We start from the raw sequence: 13,651 nt of genomic DNA on the forward strand, positions 1-13,651 counted from the left end.
ACATATACTGGTTGGTATAGTTTTTGGGGATTAGGCTTCATTATGGCTACTCTTTGTTGATATCTTTACCATCACACGTATACCAGCGTGTGGTGTGCCTTCCCCTGTCTATACTTATCATGGCTTAATTGATTTCTTGTGAAGGCTTGGGTGTAAGTAACACACTTGTGGTATTTGAATCTTTTCATTTGTATATGCCGTCCCGAGTTACCCTCTATATATTTTGATGTTGTTATCTACTGAGTATATTCTACTCACAATAGCCTCTATGTGCTCCACATCTATGCATTTTAAATTGTGTGTCTTATTTTAGGTCTTGATGGCCAATATGTTTTTATGTGCATTTGAATAAAGTATTGTCATTATTACAAGGTACAAATGTGTACTTGTTGTATTTATTCCTGTTTGGATGTGTGATTTGTCCACACGTACAGTTATGGGTATTCATTCTTCATTTCTCTTTTCATATGTGTGGACGTTTATTATAAGCGTTTATCGTTTGGTCTGTATCTTTATAGGTATTCATTAGTGTTTTTATTTTTGGAAGAACACAGCCATGTTTTTCTAATCCTAAAATACCCCTTTAATGTCTCAATAAATTAGGTCTCTTCATTGCCTAGAAGTATTTACTTATATATCTGATCTATTTATATTTAAGCCAATACGAAATGTTTTTATGGTTAATTCTATGTCATTGTATTCTTGGTTTACATAGATCTGGCTTTGTTGGCTCACTGCTCATTACTAATTTATTAAAATTCCAATTTCCGAGAGTATAAATGTTTACCACTTGCATGTGGCCAGCACAGCGCATTCAAGTGGCATGTCTGCCTCCCAAACCATCAGCTTAAAACTCCTTTCTGTCATCTAGTCAATGCCAGAAGCAAATATGTATCACAAAAGCATCACCCGTCATACAATAAACCTCTAATCCAAGGAAAATGGAACTGCTAGTGATATCTGTATTGGCTAACTGAATTGAGTTAAATTGGAAAATTTCAAGGCTGTTGTGTGTAAGTTTGTTCTTGAAACATGGTAGCAAAAAGGAAAAGCAATGTAAAAGCTGCAATTTAAAACAACTCAGCCATCAGGGCAATTTCCTGAATTCCATTTTCCCCGTCCACTTTCTTGGTAAAGTATTATAAAATTGTATAACATATAATCATGCAGCTTGTCATTTCCAGCAGAAAATGCATATGGATTGCAATGTAATGGTTATGCAAAAATAATATGATATTTTTAAGGAAATGTAAAAGTGAGGCAAAAATACCTATGACTTGCATTACACTAAAAAGTCATATTACATTTAGAAAGAAGCATGTGACAATTTTGTATATAATCACATTCACATTTCATGCATGCAGGGTCGTCGTCAGCCTACGGCAAGTTTGCCCTGTATTTATGTCCTGTGTAGTTTCTATTACACAGGATAGTAGGGAAAACTACACAGGACCCTGCTATATTCTTACGCCCCGTGTAGATTCTCCTACATGGGACGTTGGGAGAGGGGCCCTCCTGAAACATTTATAGTGCCCTGAGGATGATATTTTCTAGTAAAGATAACATTTCTAAAGAAAACAATGGAGCAAACAAATTACAATAAAATCAATATTTGAATACAGTAATAAACATCACAAAACAATAAATAACATAAACATATTTGGGATCCCCATAACAAACCCATACATACAATTATCACAATATTTATATAGCGTTAAAAAAAAATTGCTGGAATTTCTTTTTTTCTTCATTTCCACCATAATTATAGTTAAAATATATTACTGTAAATGGTTACTTACGTGTATCACAAAATGTTACCTAAAAATCGACAGCTCGTCTGTCAAAAAACAAGGCAAAAACAAAGGAAAAATCTTCTGCCTATCTAAATAATTTCCAGCAGGAAAAGGGCTAAATTAGAAACTTTGCGGCATAAAGCTGCCTCTCTCCTACTAAGGTGTTTTCCCCTGTGTTTTTTTTTTTTTACATTTATTTGGTAAAAATAGCTGGAAAATATATATATTTTTTCATTTTTACAAAAATAATAAAAACACACACACACAAAAAACTGTGGCGAAAAACTTTACTTGGGAACAGATGTCTTAGTGCCACTGGCGCCATTATTGGTGTATAATATACTAAGTGGATGAGTGAGGGTGAGGCATAAGCGGGGTCCAATGTGAATCCGTTGCCCAAAGGATCACATAAAGCTGGAGCCAGTCCTGCATGCATAAACATTTTCTTTTTATAGGGACCATTTTTGTTTTTTTGTGTTTACAACTTCTTTAACACCTTGACAACATGTGACGTGCATTTTTGGCCCTGAAAGCCTGATGTTGAGGACCAGTACCGTAAAGGTATGGCGATGTGATGATGTGGTCACATTGTGAGTATTGGGTATGACAGCTGGCTGATCTCAGCCATTAAACCCCTTAGATGCCGCGGTCAATAATGACCACAACATCTAAGTGATAAAAACAGAGAGAGGGGGCGCCCTTTGACTCCCCATCGCCGAAACTCACGCCAGGCTTACTGTATTATGCCGTGTCTTAGGCATGGCCTAATAGGTGCCAGTCAGTTTTTTTAATGACAGGCACTAATGCATTGGAATACAGAGGTATTCTAATGTATTATTTGTTAAAAGTAGAAATCATAAGTAAAAGTCCACCAGTGGGAAAAAAAAGTTAGACAAAAAAAGAAAGACTAATAAAATCTAGAATAAACACATTTCATCTATAAAAATATTATTTATTTAAAAAAAGTTATCAAACATTAAAAAAAAATATTTATTAAAGTTAACAAAAGTTTTAAAAAAAAACACAAATAACAATAGTGGAATTGCTTTGGACTCCAGTGTAAAGAGTGGCATAAAACAAATTCTTTATTTGGATCTTTACAGTTTTGTTTCTACTTTACAGGTAACAAATATTGGGTGTTCAAAGATACAACATTACAACCCGGTTATCCTTACGACTTGATACATTTAGGACACGGTATTCCGCCTCATGGGATAGACACTGCAGTTTGGTGGGAAGATGTCGGGAAGACTTATTTTTTCAAAGGCGACAGGTACGTAAAAGTAGAAAAAGGAAAATCTATCTTCAAAATGATCGAACCCAGCAAAAAAGTTGGAGTATATGTACGTTTTTAAATGTAATATGATAAACCAAAAAAGGTCCACTTGCAATATTTTCAGCCATTTTATTTTACCAATGAAATTTTAATGCTGGAAAAAGAATTTGTCATGTATTTTGCCTGGGGCGATAGAGCTTATATGGTAGCGGGCAGCTGCTGATAGAAAGTGATTTAAATGAAGGGAGCGCATTCGACGGCAATTTGACAGGCACAGGGAAATTTGAACATTTAATCTATTAACTATGTCAGAATAAAATAAAATATAATTTCTTTCCTGCAAAATATTAAGCAAGATCCTCTGGTTCGGAGCAGAAGTATTGAAAATTAAAATATGTGAGCCTTTGCTAGATTTAAAGATGCTGCTCAGCAAATCCTTGCTGTCGTTAATATATTCTGGTATTTGGAAAGCATTAATGTTATTCAGAAATGTGATTATTTTACACCCGCAAGGGACATTATTCATTATGTTCCAAAATAGTCCATGTTCTTTCATATTGCCAATCGTTTCAAAACTGAGCACAGTAAATTATGGCGTGAATGAATTACATCTAGTTCCTCTTTAGAAAAAGGTATTAAAGAAAAGCACAGCAACTAAATAAGCAACAAGAAAAATCTGTGGTAGCTCAATGGGGGTATGTCTAGGTATACAAGCTAAGAGCCTAATGAAGAATCAATCAAAATTCTATATTCTCCCACAACTAAAAAATGGATCTGGCACAAGTTGGAAGAATATATTCTGTAGACTTCAAGAAAAAAAGAAATATTTTTGGTGAAATTATCCTTTCTACATCGGTGTAGGTGCATTAGTTCATATTATTTTGCTATCCGTTTATGTTTGTTATAAGGGTTGCGCTTTACCGTTATTAGTCTTTCAAGAAGGACTGCACAAGTAAACCAATGATAAGCCAACAGAGCAATGGTAAAATGTATGTATTATGGTTTAATGATGAAAAGAGTCTCTCGGAAAATTATAAATATATTACAGCTTGAAGAAGAACCAGAGAGCAGTCTTTGTGTCACTTGGTGTTCTCACAGTAGGTCTATCACAAAAAAAAAGCCTTATTGGTTAAGGAAATCAGTACAGTAGCACCTCATTTCTATTGACTACCCTAAACCCCTTTATTTTAAAGAGATTATCTACAGGCAGAAATGTTCTTTTAGATGCCCATTTAGTACAAGAATATTAAATTGGGAAGGTCCAAGAAGAACCATATGTAATGTAAAACCAAGAGCTCTATTCAGAAAGGCAGAGACTGTGCTCAGATCTGTGTTGGAGGCTCCGTTAGGGTCCTCCGTTGGAGACTCCCTCGATTTGTCAGACAAAATAGTGCAGCATGCTGCGCTATTTTTTCGGTAAATTGAGGGAGACCATGACGGAAATGCCACTCATTTTCATGAAGCTTTGAAGTTTTCTTTCAGCAGAGGAGTTGCCCAGGAGTGGAATGTAAGGTGACCACTGGACACCAAAGTTGTGTACTTCAAACTTAAAGGGAACCTGTCACCAGCATTTCACCTATTGAACTTTACTTATCCCTCACTGGCCGCTGCTATAAAAAGTTCATTGCCGTTCTCCCCTCTTCTAAACTCCTCCTCCGACCGCAAATAACGGTCTGCAAACATTTTGCGCCTTTTATCGTAATAATCCGGTATTCCTTTGTGCGCACACCCCAGGAGAGGACATCAATGCACAAGCACAGGATTTTGTGTGCTGGGGGAAGGCGAGGAGCTGTTAATCAAAAGTAAGGAGACGGGGTAAACTCGGAAAGGCTTGAGGAATGAAGATATGACTCTTTTCAAACGAAGATTTGACTCTTTTCAAATGAAGATTTGACTCTTTTCAAATGAAGATTTAACTCTTTTCAAATGAAGATATGACCTCTTTTATACTCATTAGCATACGGTGTGGGAACACCAAAAAACTGAATACTAAAGCTATAGAGCCGACTAAGAAGATAATTATAGGTTATATAGAAATGATTTTTCACCCACTACCACCTGGTATTGCTGGTTTAATAGGTGAAATGCTGCTGACAGGTCCCCTTTAATGCCCGATTTAAATCAAACCATATAACTTTGATATTGTTATTTGAACTCACTCTCGCTCTTCCCCGATTGAAAGCTTTGGATGAAGGACTGAGGAGAAATGGACAATTATTCGTGAATTTTGATGGCAAGGATGATGGACATATCATGAAATCATAAATGCCAATGGGGATCAATTCCACATCACTAAGAAGTGATATCAGTAAGAGTGGTAGGGCTATGACAACCTCCGAGTCCTATTCATGAAAATTTTGAGGAATTAATATGCACAACATATTTTAATGTGTGTGGGATCATTAGAAATCGTATGCAAACGGATGCATTGACTTAAAAAACAAGATTAATATTATGATGTGGCACAGACATTTACTTAAGACCCATTTTATATAGTAAATTATTATCTGTATATTTTTGCAATTTACAGACCATTAATGCTCTATGTACAGATAATTCCCAAATTGATGTAATCTGTGTCTGGTATGTCATCTCATGCTGCAATCCAAAAAGAGACATATGGTACAAAATAATATTAAATCTCTTCATTAAATCAAGTTGTTCCATGCATTACCCAGATGCCTTGATTTAATTTCTGTCTAAAGTAATAAGCATTTATTGGCATATGAAGTAGCTATCTATGTAGTTGTTGATTCATTTTGAAGAGTCATTATGGTGAAGATAATCATTATTTAGTTCTAATTATCGTATTCAGCAATCACGCACTTTCCAAAAATAGTGTGTGGTATCACAGGAGGCTTCAAAGAACACTTCAACACTTCAACTCATCACTGTCCCAGCTTGCAGGAATGATGGATCTGTTTCAGAATTTTAGCTTACTTCCAATTTCAGAGATAATATCGAAGGATAACTCCAATGAAATGTATAAAGTGTACGTAGATTCTCCAAGAACCCATCTTTTTATTGTTTTTGTCTCCTTGGTGGAGAACTCTATGAACTAGTAGAATATGACTGCAATATCATGAATGTCTCCTGCTGTGGTCATTGAAAGCTGATGACATCCAACGTCATAAAACTAATGTGACAACTGAGCTGTGATCATGACATTTGCAGCTTGAAGCAATATTATACGATCAGGACGCTTGAGATGCATGTGGCTTAGGGCTTATTCAGACAAACGGAAATATAGTCTGGGTGACTGCCATTGTTTTAAGGCCGTCACACGGCTGCATGTATTTCCATGGGGCTGTTCACAAGGCCGTTGTTTTAACGAACCTTGTGAAGGGCCCGTGAAAAAATAGGACATGTCCTATTTCTGTCCGTTTTCACAGATCCCTCAAAAGACTCAAGTCTATGATGTATTCAGTGAAAACGGGTCCCACACCGTTGCAACTCAGTCGTGAAAAACGTCCGTTTTTGACATCCGAGTTTACACTTGTTCGTCTGAATAAAGCCTTATTTTGCATCATATGCAAGTCTACCATTAATGAAGCTTTGTGAACCTAACAAAGTAATGGAAGGTGTACCATGTGAGGACATTTTATGATTAATATAAGAGAAAGAAATGAGGTAGAAGATTTGTACATAACAAATATTTTCACTAGGAATAATTACGGAATGATTTGGCGAAGTAACATACAACCAGTAGAAAAGCCTTTATTGTGGTTTCCCCTATTGTGTAATTTATACTTCTTTCCCCACAATGCTCTTTCCAGGCCATTCCCTCGGCACCCTCACTCACATTTCCCTCTTTTGAAGTCCACACCCTCAAACTCTTTCACCCATTCTCCCTCCGAGTGGCAGTTGTCTACCGCCCCCGGGCTCACCACAGCAATTTCTGAATCATTTTGCTGCCTGTCTTCCACAATTACTATTATCTGAAACACCAACTCTCATCGTGGGTGACTTTAACATCCCCATTGATACCCATTGATAACCCAATCTCCCCATCTGCCTCCCAGTTTCTATCTTTAACCTCCTCCCGAGGTCTGTCACAACTCTCCTACACATGAAGACGTGCATTCATTTGACCTGGTCTTCTTCCGTCTCTGCTCAGTTTCTGACTTTAATATCTCTCCTCTCCCGCTCTCTGATCACAACCTTCTCTCTTTACTATCAAAAATTCTCTGCCACCTCAAAACTTGCCTACCCATCAGATATACAGAAATCTACATTCCATTAACACTCAGCAACTCATAGACAGTCCACATTGCCCCCAATCTCTTCCCTCTCCTGTCCCAATCTGGCTGCCAAATATTACAATAACACTCTGGATGAAGCAGCCCCCCTACACTCCGAACCACACGGCAAAGACATCCACAACCCTGGCACACGCCCCAATTGCGCTTTCTTCAGCAGTGCTCGAGATGGGCCGAACGTCTGTGAAGAAAATCGCATTTGTCAGCAGACTTCCTCCATTACAAATTTATGCTGAGAATTTACAACTACGCCCTTCCGAGCCAATCAACTCTATTTCACCTCTACATCTAATAATCCAAAACGCCTCCTGGATACTTTTTCATCCCCTCCTTAGTCCTAAAGTGCAGACGCCAATCACAGATCTCAGTGCTGAAGACCTGGCCACTTATTTTAAAGTTAAAATTGACAGCATCCGGCATGATATTATCTCCCAGTCCCCTAGTAACATCAATCCCCTTCCCTCCCGCACCCCCTCTTCTTGTTCTGTTATTGGGTCAAATGCTGAAAGTAAAGAAGTCTCTAGGCTCCTTTCTTCTACTCGTCCTACTACTGCCCTGGTGACACCTCATCCAGTCCCTCTCCCCAGCTGTCACTAGTCACCTGACTAAAATATTTAACCTCTCTTTTTCTGGAATCTTTCCCTCCTCTTTTAAACATGCCGTTATAAACACATTACTGAAAAAAACAACTCTTGACCCAACCAGCGGTGCTAACTACCGGCCCCTCTCTAATCTCCCCTTCATCTCCAAACTCCTGGAATGCTTGGTCTATTCTCACCTTATCCGCTATCTCTCTGCTAACTCCATTCTTGACCCCTTACAATGTGGTTTCCGCACTCTACACTCCACAAAAACTGCCCTTACTAAAGTCTCAAATGATCTATTGGCGACTAAATCTAAGGGCAAATACCCTCTCCTGATTCTTCTGGATCCCTCTGCAGCCTTTCACACTGTAGACCATTAACACCTATTTAACATGCTCCACTCTTTTGGCCTTAAAGACACTGCTCTTCAGTGCGTAACTACCACTATAGCAGCCATAGCGGCTGCTACGGGGTCCTCGGCATGAGGGGGCCCGTGCCGCCCCCTTCATGGCCTCCCCCCTTATGGCCGGCGGCTCCGCTAGCAGCCGCTAAGGCCGCTACAGCGGCAGCGATGCCACGTTCAATAGTATCTGCGTCCTTAGGACGCAGATACTATTGAAAGTACGGCAGAGCAGGGAGGTATCTCCCCGCTCTGCCATTAAAGGGGTTGTCCCACAAAACACATGTATCCCCTATCCACAGGTTAGGAGATACATGTGCATACTTGCCAACTGTCCCGAATTTGCCGGGACTGTCTGGATTTTACAGAGGCAGTCCCGGCAAATTACTGTCTCGGATCTTGTCCCGGCAACTGCTACATTCAATTGTATCTGCATCCTCAGGAAACTATCCGCTTCCTGCTTTGCCATTCACTCCTCCTGGAGTGAATTCCCCAGCTAAAGCATTGCCGATGCCCTGGCCGGGGATTCCGCTGCAGGAAGTGCCACTGATGTCACTGCCCTTATATGGACAATGAAGTCAGGGTTCTCTCTATGAGCAGAATTCCCAGCCAGGGCTTCAGCAACGCTTTGGCCGGGGATTCTGGTCCTCCAGGAGTAGCCCATGATTTCACTGTCCATATAAGGGCAGTGACATCAGGGGCAACTCCTGCAGAGGAATCACATGTATGGCGCTATCTACAGGAGGGGGCTGTATAGCGCTATCTACAGGGGGGCTTATGGCGCAATCTACAGGAGGGGGCTGTATGGTGCTATCTACAGGGGGCTGTATGGCACTATCTACAGGAGAGGGCTGTATGGCACGATCTACAAGGGGAGCTGTATGGCACTATCTACAGGGGGCAATATGGCACTATTTACAAGAGGGGCTGTATGGCACTATATCTACAAGGCGGAGGTGGGGGGCGCTATCTACAAGTGGGTGGGACACTATCTACGGGGGGCTGTATAGCACAATTTACAGGGGGGGCTTTATGGCACTATCTACAGGGGGGCACTATCAACAAGGGTGCGCTGTGTGGCAGAATCTGCAGGGGGCACTATCTGCAAGGGGGGCTGTGTGTGGCACACAGGGGGAGGGGTGGGGCCCAGTCAAAAGTTTGCTATGGGGCCCAGTCTTTCCTAGTTATGTCCCTGCTACTCTCTCTTGGTTTTCTTACTATCTCTCTGGCCGCACGTTCAGTGTGTCATTTGCTGGTTAAACCTCTTCTTCTCTTAACCTTACTATCAGGGTTCCTCAGGGATCAGTCCTAGGTCCGTTAATCTTTTCTCTACACAATCTTACACAACCCTTATTGGACAAACCTTCAGCAGATTTGGCTTCCAGTACCATCTCTAAGCTGATGACATCCAATTATATACCTCTACCCATGACATCACCCCTGCTCTAATACAAAACACCAGTGATTGTCTGTCCGCTGTCTCTAACATCATGTCCTCTCTCTATCTGAAACAGAATCTTTATAAAACTGAGCTCCTTGTATTCCCACCATCTACTAACCTACCCAAACCTGACGTCTCCATCTCAGTGTGTGGCTCTACTATAACTCCCAGGCAGCACGCCCGCTGTCTTGGGGTTACTTTTGACTCAGATCTTTCCTTTACTTCACACATTCAATCACTTTCACGCTCTTGTCACTTTCACCTCAAAAACATCTCCAGAATCCACACTTTTATTACTGTGGAAACAGCCAAAACTCTCATTGTCGCTCTGATTCACTCTGGTCTTAACTACTGTAATTCATTACTAATTGGTCTTTCATTCACTAAACTCTTCCCTCTCCAATCTATCCCTAATGCCGCAGCATGGCTCATCTTTCTGACCCACCACTACACCAATGCCTCTACCCTGTGCCAGTCACTGCAGTGGTTGCCCATCTACTTCAGAATAAAATTAAAACGTATTTCTCTCATCCACAAAGCTCTCCACAGTGCTGCACCTCCTTACACCAATCTTACACCAGTCCTCTGGAATGTTCTACCCCAGAAAATCAGATTAATTCCCAACATCCACAGTTTTAAACCACATCTAACTCCTTTCCCTGGTCCTCCTTTTACATTAGTCATGAGGACTTGAACCCCTCATTCAGTAGTATCCCCCCCAGGGGCGTAGCTAAAGGCTCATGGGCCCAATGCAAAAGCTCTTATTGCCCCCCCCCCCTGTAAACTTCTCATGGCCGACCGCCCGCAGCTTTCAGCTGCATCGCTGGGTCTCCTAAGTGACCCAACAATGCAGCACTAGCAGCCAGGGGCCTCACTAAGGACTTAAAATGTCTGGGGAAATAGCCCCAATACATACAGTGGAGGAAATAAGTATTTGATCCCTTGCTGATTTTGTAAGTTTGCCCACTGTCAAAGTCATGAACTGTCTAGAATTTTTAGGCTAGGTTAATTTTACCAGTGAGAGATAGATTATATATAAAAGAAAAAAAGAAAATCACATTGTCAAAATTATATATATTTATTTGCATTGTGCACAGAGAAATAAGTATTTGATCCCCTACCAACCATTAAGAGTTCAGCCTCCTCCAGACCAGTTACACGCTCCAAATCAACTTGGTGCCTGCATTATAGACAGCTGTCTTAAATGGTCACCTGTATAAAAGACTCCTGTCCACATACTCAATTAATTAGTCTGACTCTAACCTCTACAACATGGGCAAGACCAAGGAGCTTTCTAAGGATGTCAGGGACAAGATCATAGACCTGCACAAGGCTGGAATGGGCTACAAAACCATAAGTAAGACGCTGGGTGAGAAGGAGACAACTGTTGGTGCAATAGTAAGAAAATGGAAGACATACAAAATGACTGTCAATCGACATCGATCGATCTGGGGCTCCATGCAAAATCTCACCTCGTGGGGTATCCTTGATCCTGAGGAAGGTGAGAGCTCAGCCGAAAACTACATGGGGGGAACTTGTTAATGATCTCAAGGCAGCTGGGACCACAGTCACCAAGAAAACCATTGGTAACACATTACGCCGTAATGGATTAAAATCCTGCAGTGCCCGCAAGGTCCCCCTGCTCAAGAAGGCACATGTACAGGCCCGTCTGAAGTTTGCAAATGAACATCTGGATGATTCTGAGAGTGATTGGGAGAAGGTGCTGTGGTCAGATGAGACTAAAATTGAGCTCTTTGGCATTAACTCAACTCGCCATGTTTGGAGGAAGAGAAATGCTGCCTATGACCCAAAGAACACCATCCCCACTGTCAAGCATGGAGGTGGAAACATTATGTTTTGGGGGTGTTTCTCTGCTAAGGGCACAGGACTAGTTCACCGCATCAATGGGAGAATGGATGGAGCCATGTACCGTCAAATCCTGAGTGACAACCTCCTTCCCTCCACCAGGACATTAAAAATGGCTCGTGGCTGGGTCTTCCAGCACGACAATTACCCGAAACATACAGCCAAGGCAACAAAGGAGTGGCTCAAAAAGAAGCACATTAAGGTCATGGAGTGGCCTAGCCAGTCTCCAGACCTTAATCCCATCGAAAACTTATGGAGGGAGCTGAAGATCCGAGTTGCCAAGCGACAGCCTCGAAATCTTAATGATTTACAGATGATCTGCAAAGAGGAGTGGGCCAAAATTCCATCTAACATGTCTGCAAACCTCATCATCAACTACTAAAAATGTCTGACTGCTGTGCTTGCCAACAAGGGTTTTGCCACCAAGTATTAAGTCTTGTTTGCCAAAGGGATCAAATACTTATTTGTCTGTGCACAATACAAATAAATATATATAATTTTGACAATGTTATTTTTTTTATATTTTTTTTATATAATCTATCTCTCACTGGTAAAATTAACCTAGCCTAAAAATTCTAGACTGTTCATGTCTTTGACAGTGGGCAAACTTACAAAATCAGCAAGGGATCAAATACTTATTTCCTTCACTGTATACCCCCAAAAAATGTGTGTGTGTGTGTGTGTGTGTGTGTGTGTGTGTGTGTGTGTGTATAGGAGACAGCATATCTATAGCACTACTACCCTATAAACGATGGATAGGGTTAGATACAGCAGCTCAGCAGACAGTATCACACATGATAGGATTAGATATAGGGCCCAGCTCGCTGACATTGCGGCTCCAGCGCTGGACCTAGGAAAGGTAAGAATAATAATTGTTTTGCTTTTTTATGTGTTACTAATTTTTTTTGTGTTTGTGTTTTTTTACAGGTTCGGTTGTTGAATTACGTCGGATTTGAGGACTACTTCAATGACAGTGTTTTTTTTTTCTCAATAAAATGGGTAATGAGGCATGTGTGTGCTTTTTTATTTCAATACATTTTTTTTTCTATATCCTTGTATTTTTTTTAACTTTATTACTACCGCCTTAGTAATGGCCGCTGGCTGATTGACTCCATTACTAAGGCGGGGCTTAATGTTAGCAGGTACAGAGGCTAACACTAACCCCCATTATTATCCCGGTCACCACCACCAGGGGTACTGGGAAGAGCCGGGTATGAACCAGTACCCGACCATCTGTAGTGATGAACGGGCACCGAGGCGGCCGCAGGCTGGTACTATTAGGCTGGGGAAGGCCAAAAACAGTAGCCCTCCCCACCCTGGTAATGCTAGCCCGCTGCTGCTGTGTTGTATCTGGCTGGTTATGAAAATTGAGGGGACCCCACATCGTTCTTTCCAATTTTATTTTATTTTTTTAAATGACGTGGGGTCCCCCCCCCCATTTTTCATAACCAGCCAGATACAATAAAGCAGCAGCAGGCCAGCATTACCAGGTTGGGAAAGGCTGCAGTTTCTGGCCTGTCCCAGCCTGATAATACCATCCTGCGGCCGCAACATTACCCGACCATCACTACAGATGGTCAGGTACTGGATCGTACCCGGCTCTTCCCAGCACCCCTGGTTGCGGTGGGTACCGGAGTAATAATGGGGGTTAGTGTTAGCCTCTGCACCGGTTAACACTAAGCCCCACCTTAGTAATGGACGCTGTCACTCAGCCAGCAGCCATTACTAAGGCGGTAGTAATATAGTTTAAAAAAAAAACCACAAGGACACAGAAAAAATATTTTATTGAAATAAAAAAAAAAACACACAACCCTCATTAACCATTTTATTGATAATTAAAAAAAGCCGTCATCAAAGTAGTCCTCGAATCCGACGTAGTCCAATGACCGAACCTGTAAAAAAAAACACAAACACAACAAAAAAACGATTAGTAACTCATGTGGTAGGCTTAGATACAGGGGCCCATGTGTGATACTGTCTGTGAAGGTAGGCTTAGATACAGGGTCCAGCAGACAGTAATCTTATACAGTAT

At 41.0% G+C, this 13,651-nt stretch overlaps 1 protein-coding gene across 2 annotated transcripts in view; it reads left to right on the forward strand.

Moving 5' to 3' along the window:
• MMP16 (matrix metallopeptidase 16) overlaps nucleotides 1–13,651 on the forward strand; it is a 195,625-nt gene that overhangs the window by 173,520 nt on the left and 8,454 nt on the right. For both annotated transcript variants that reach the window (XM_075826025.1, XM_075826026.1), the window contains one exon: nucleotides 2,916–3,066. In XM_075826025.1, coding sequence (XP_075682140.1) covers nucleotides 2,916–3,066 — 151 coding nt within the window. The remainder of the gene's footprint in view (nucleotides 1–2,915; nucleotides 3,067–13,651) is intronic.

The sequence above is a fragment of the Rhinoderma darwinii genome, chromosome 5, assembly GCF_050947455.1.
Source record: "Rhinoderma darwinii isolate aRhiDar2 chromosome 5, aRhiDar2.hap1, whole genome shotgun sequence".
NCBI classification, from domain to species: domain Eukaryota; kingdom Metazoa; phylum Chordata; class Amphibia; order Anura; family Rhinodermatidae; genus Rhinoderma; species Rhinoderma darwinii.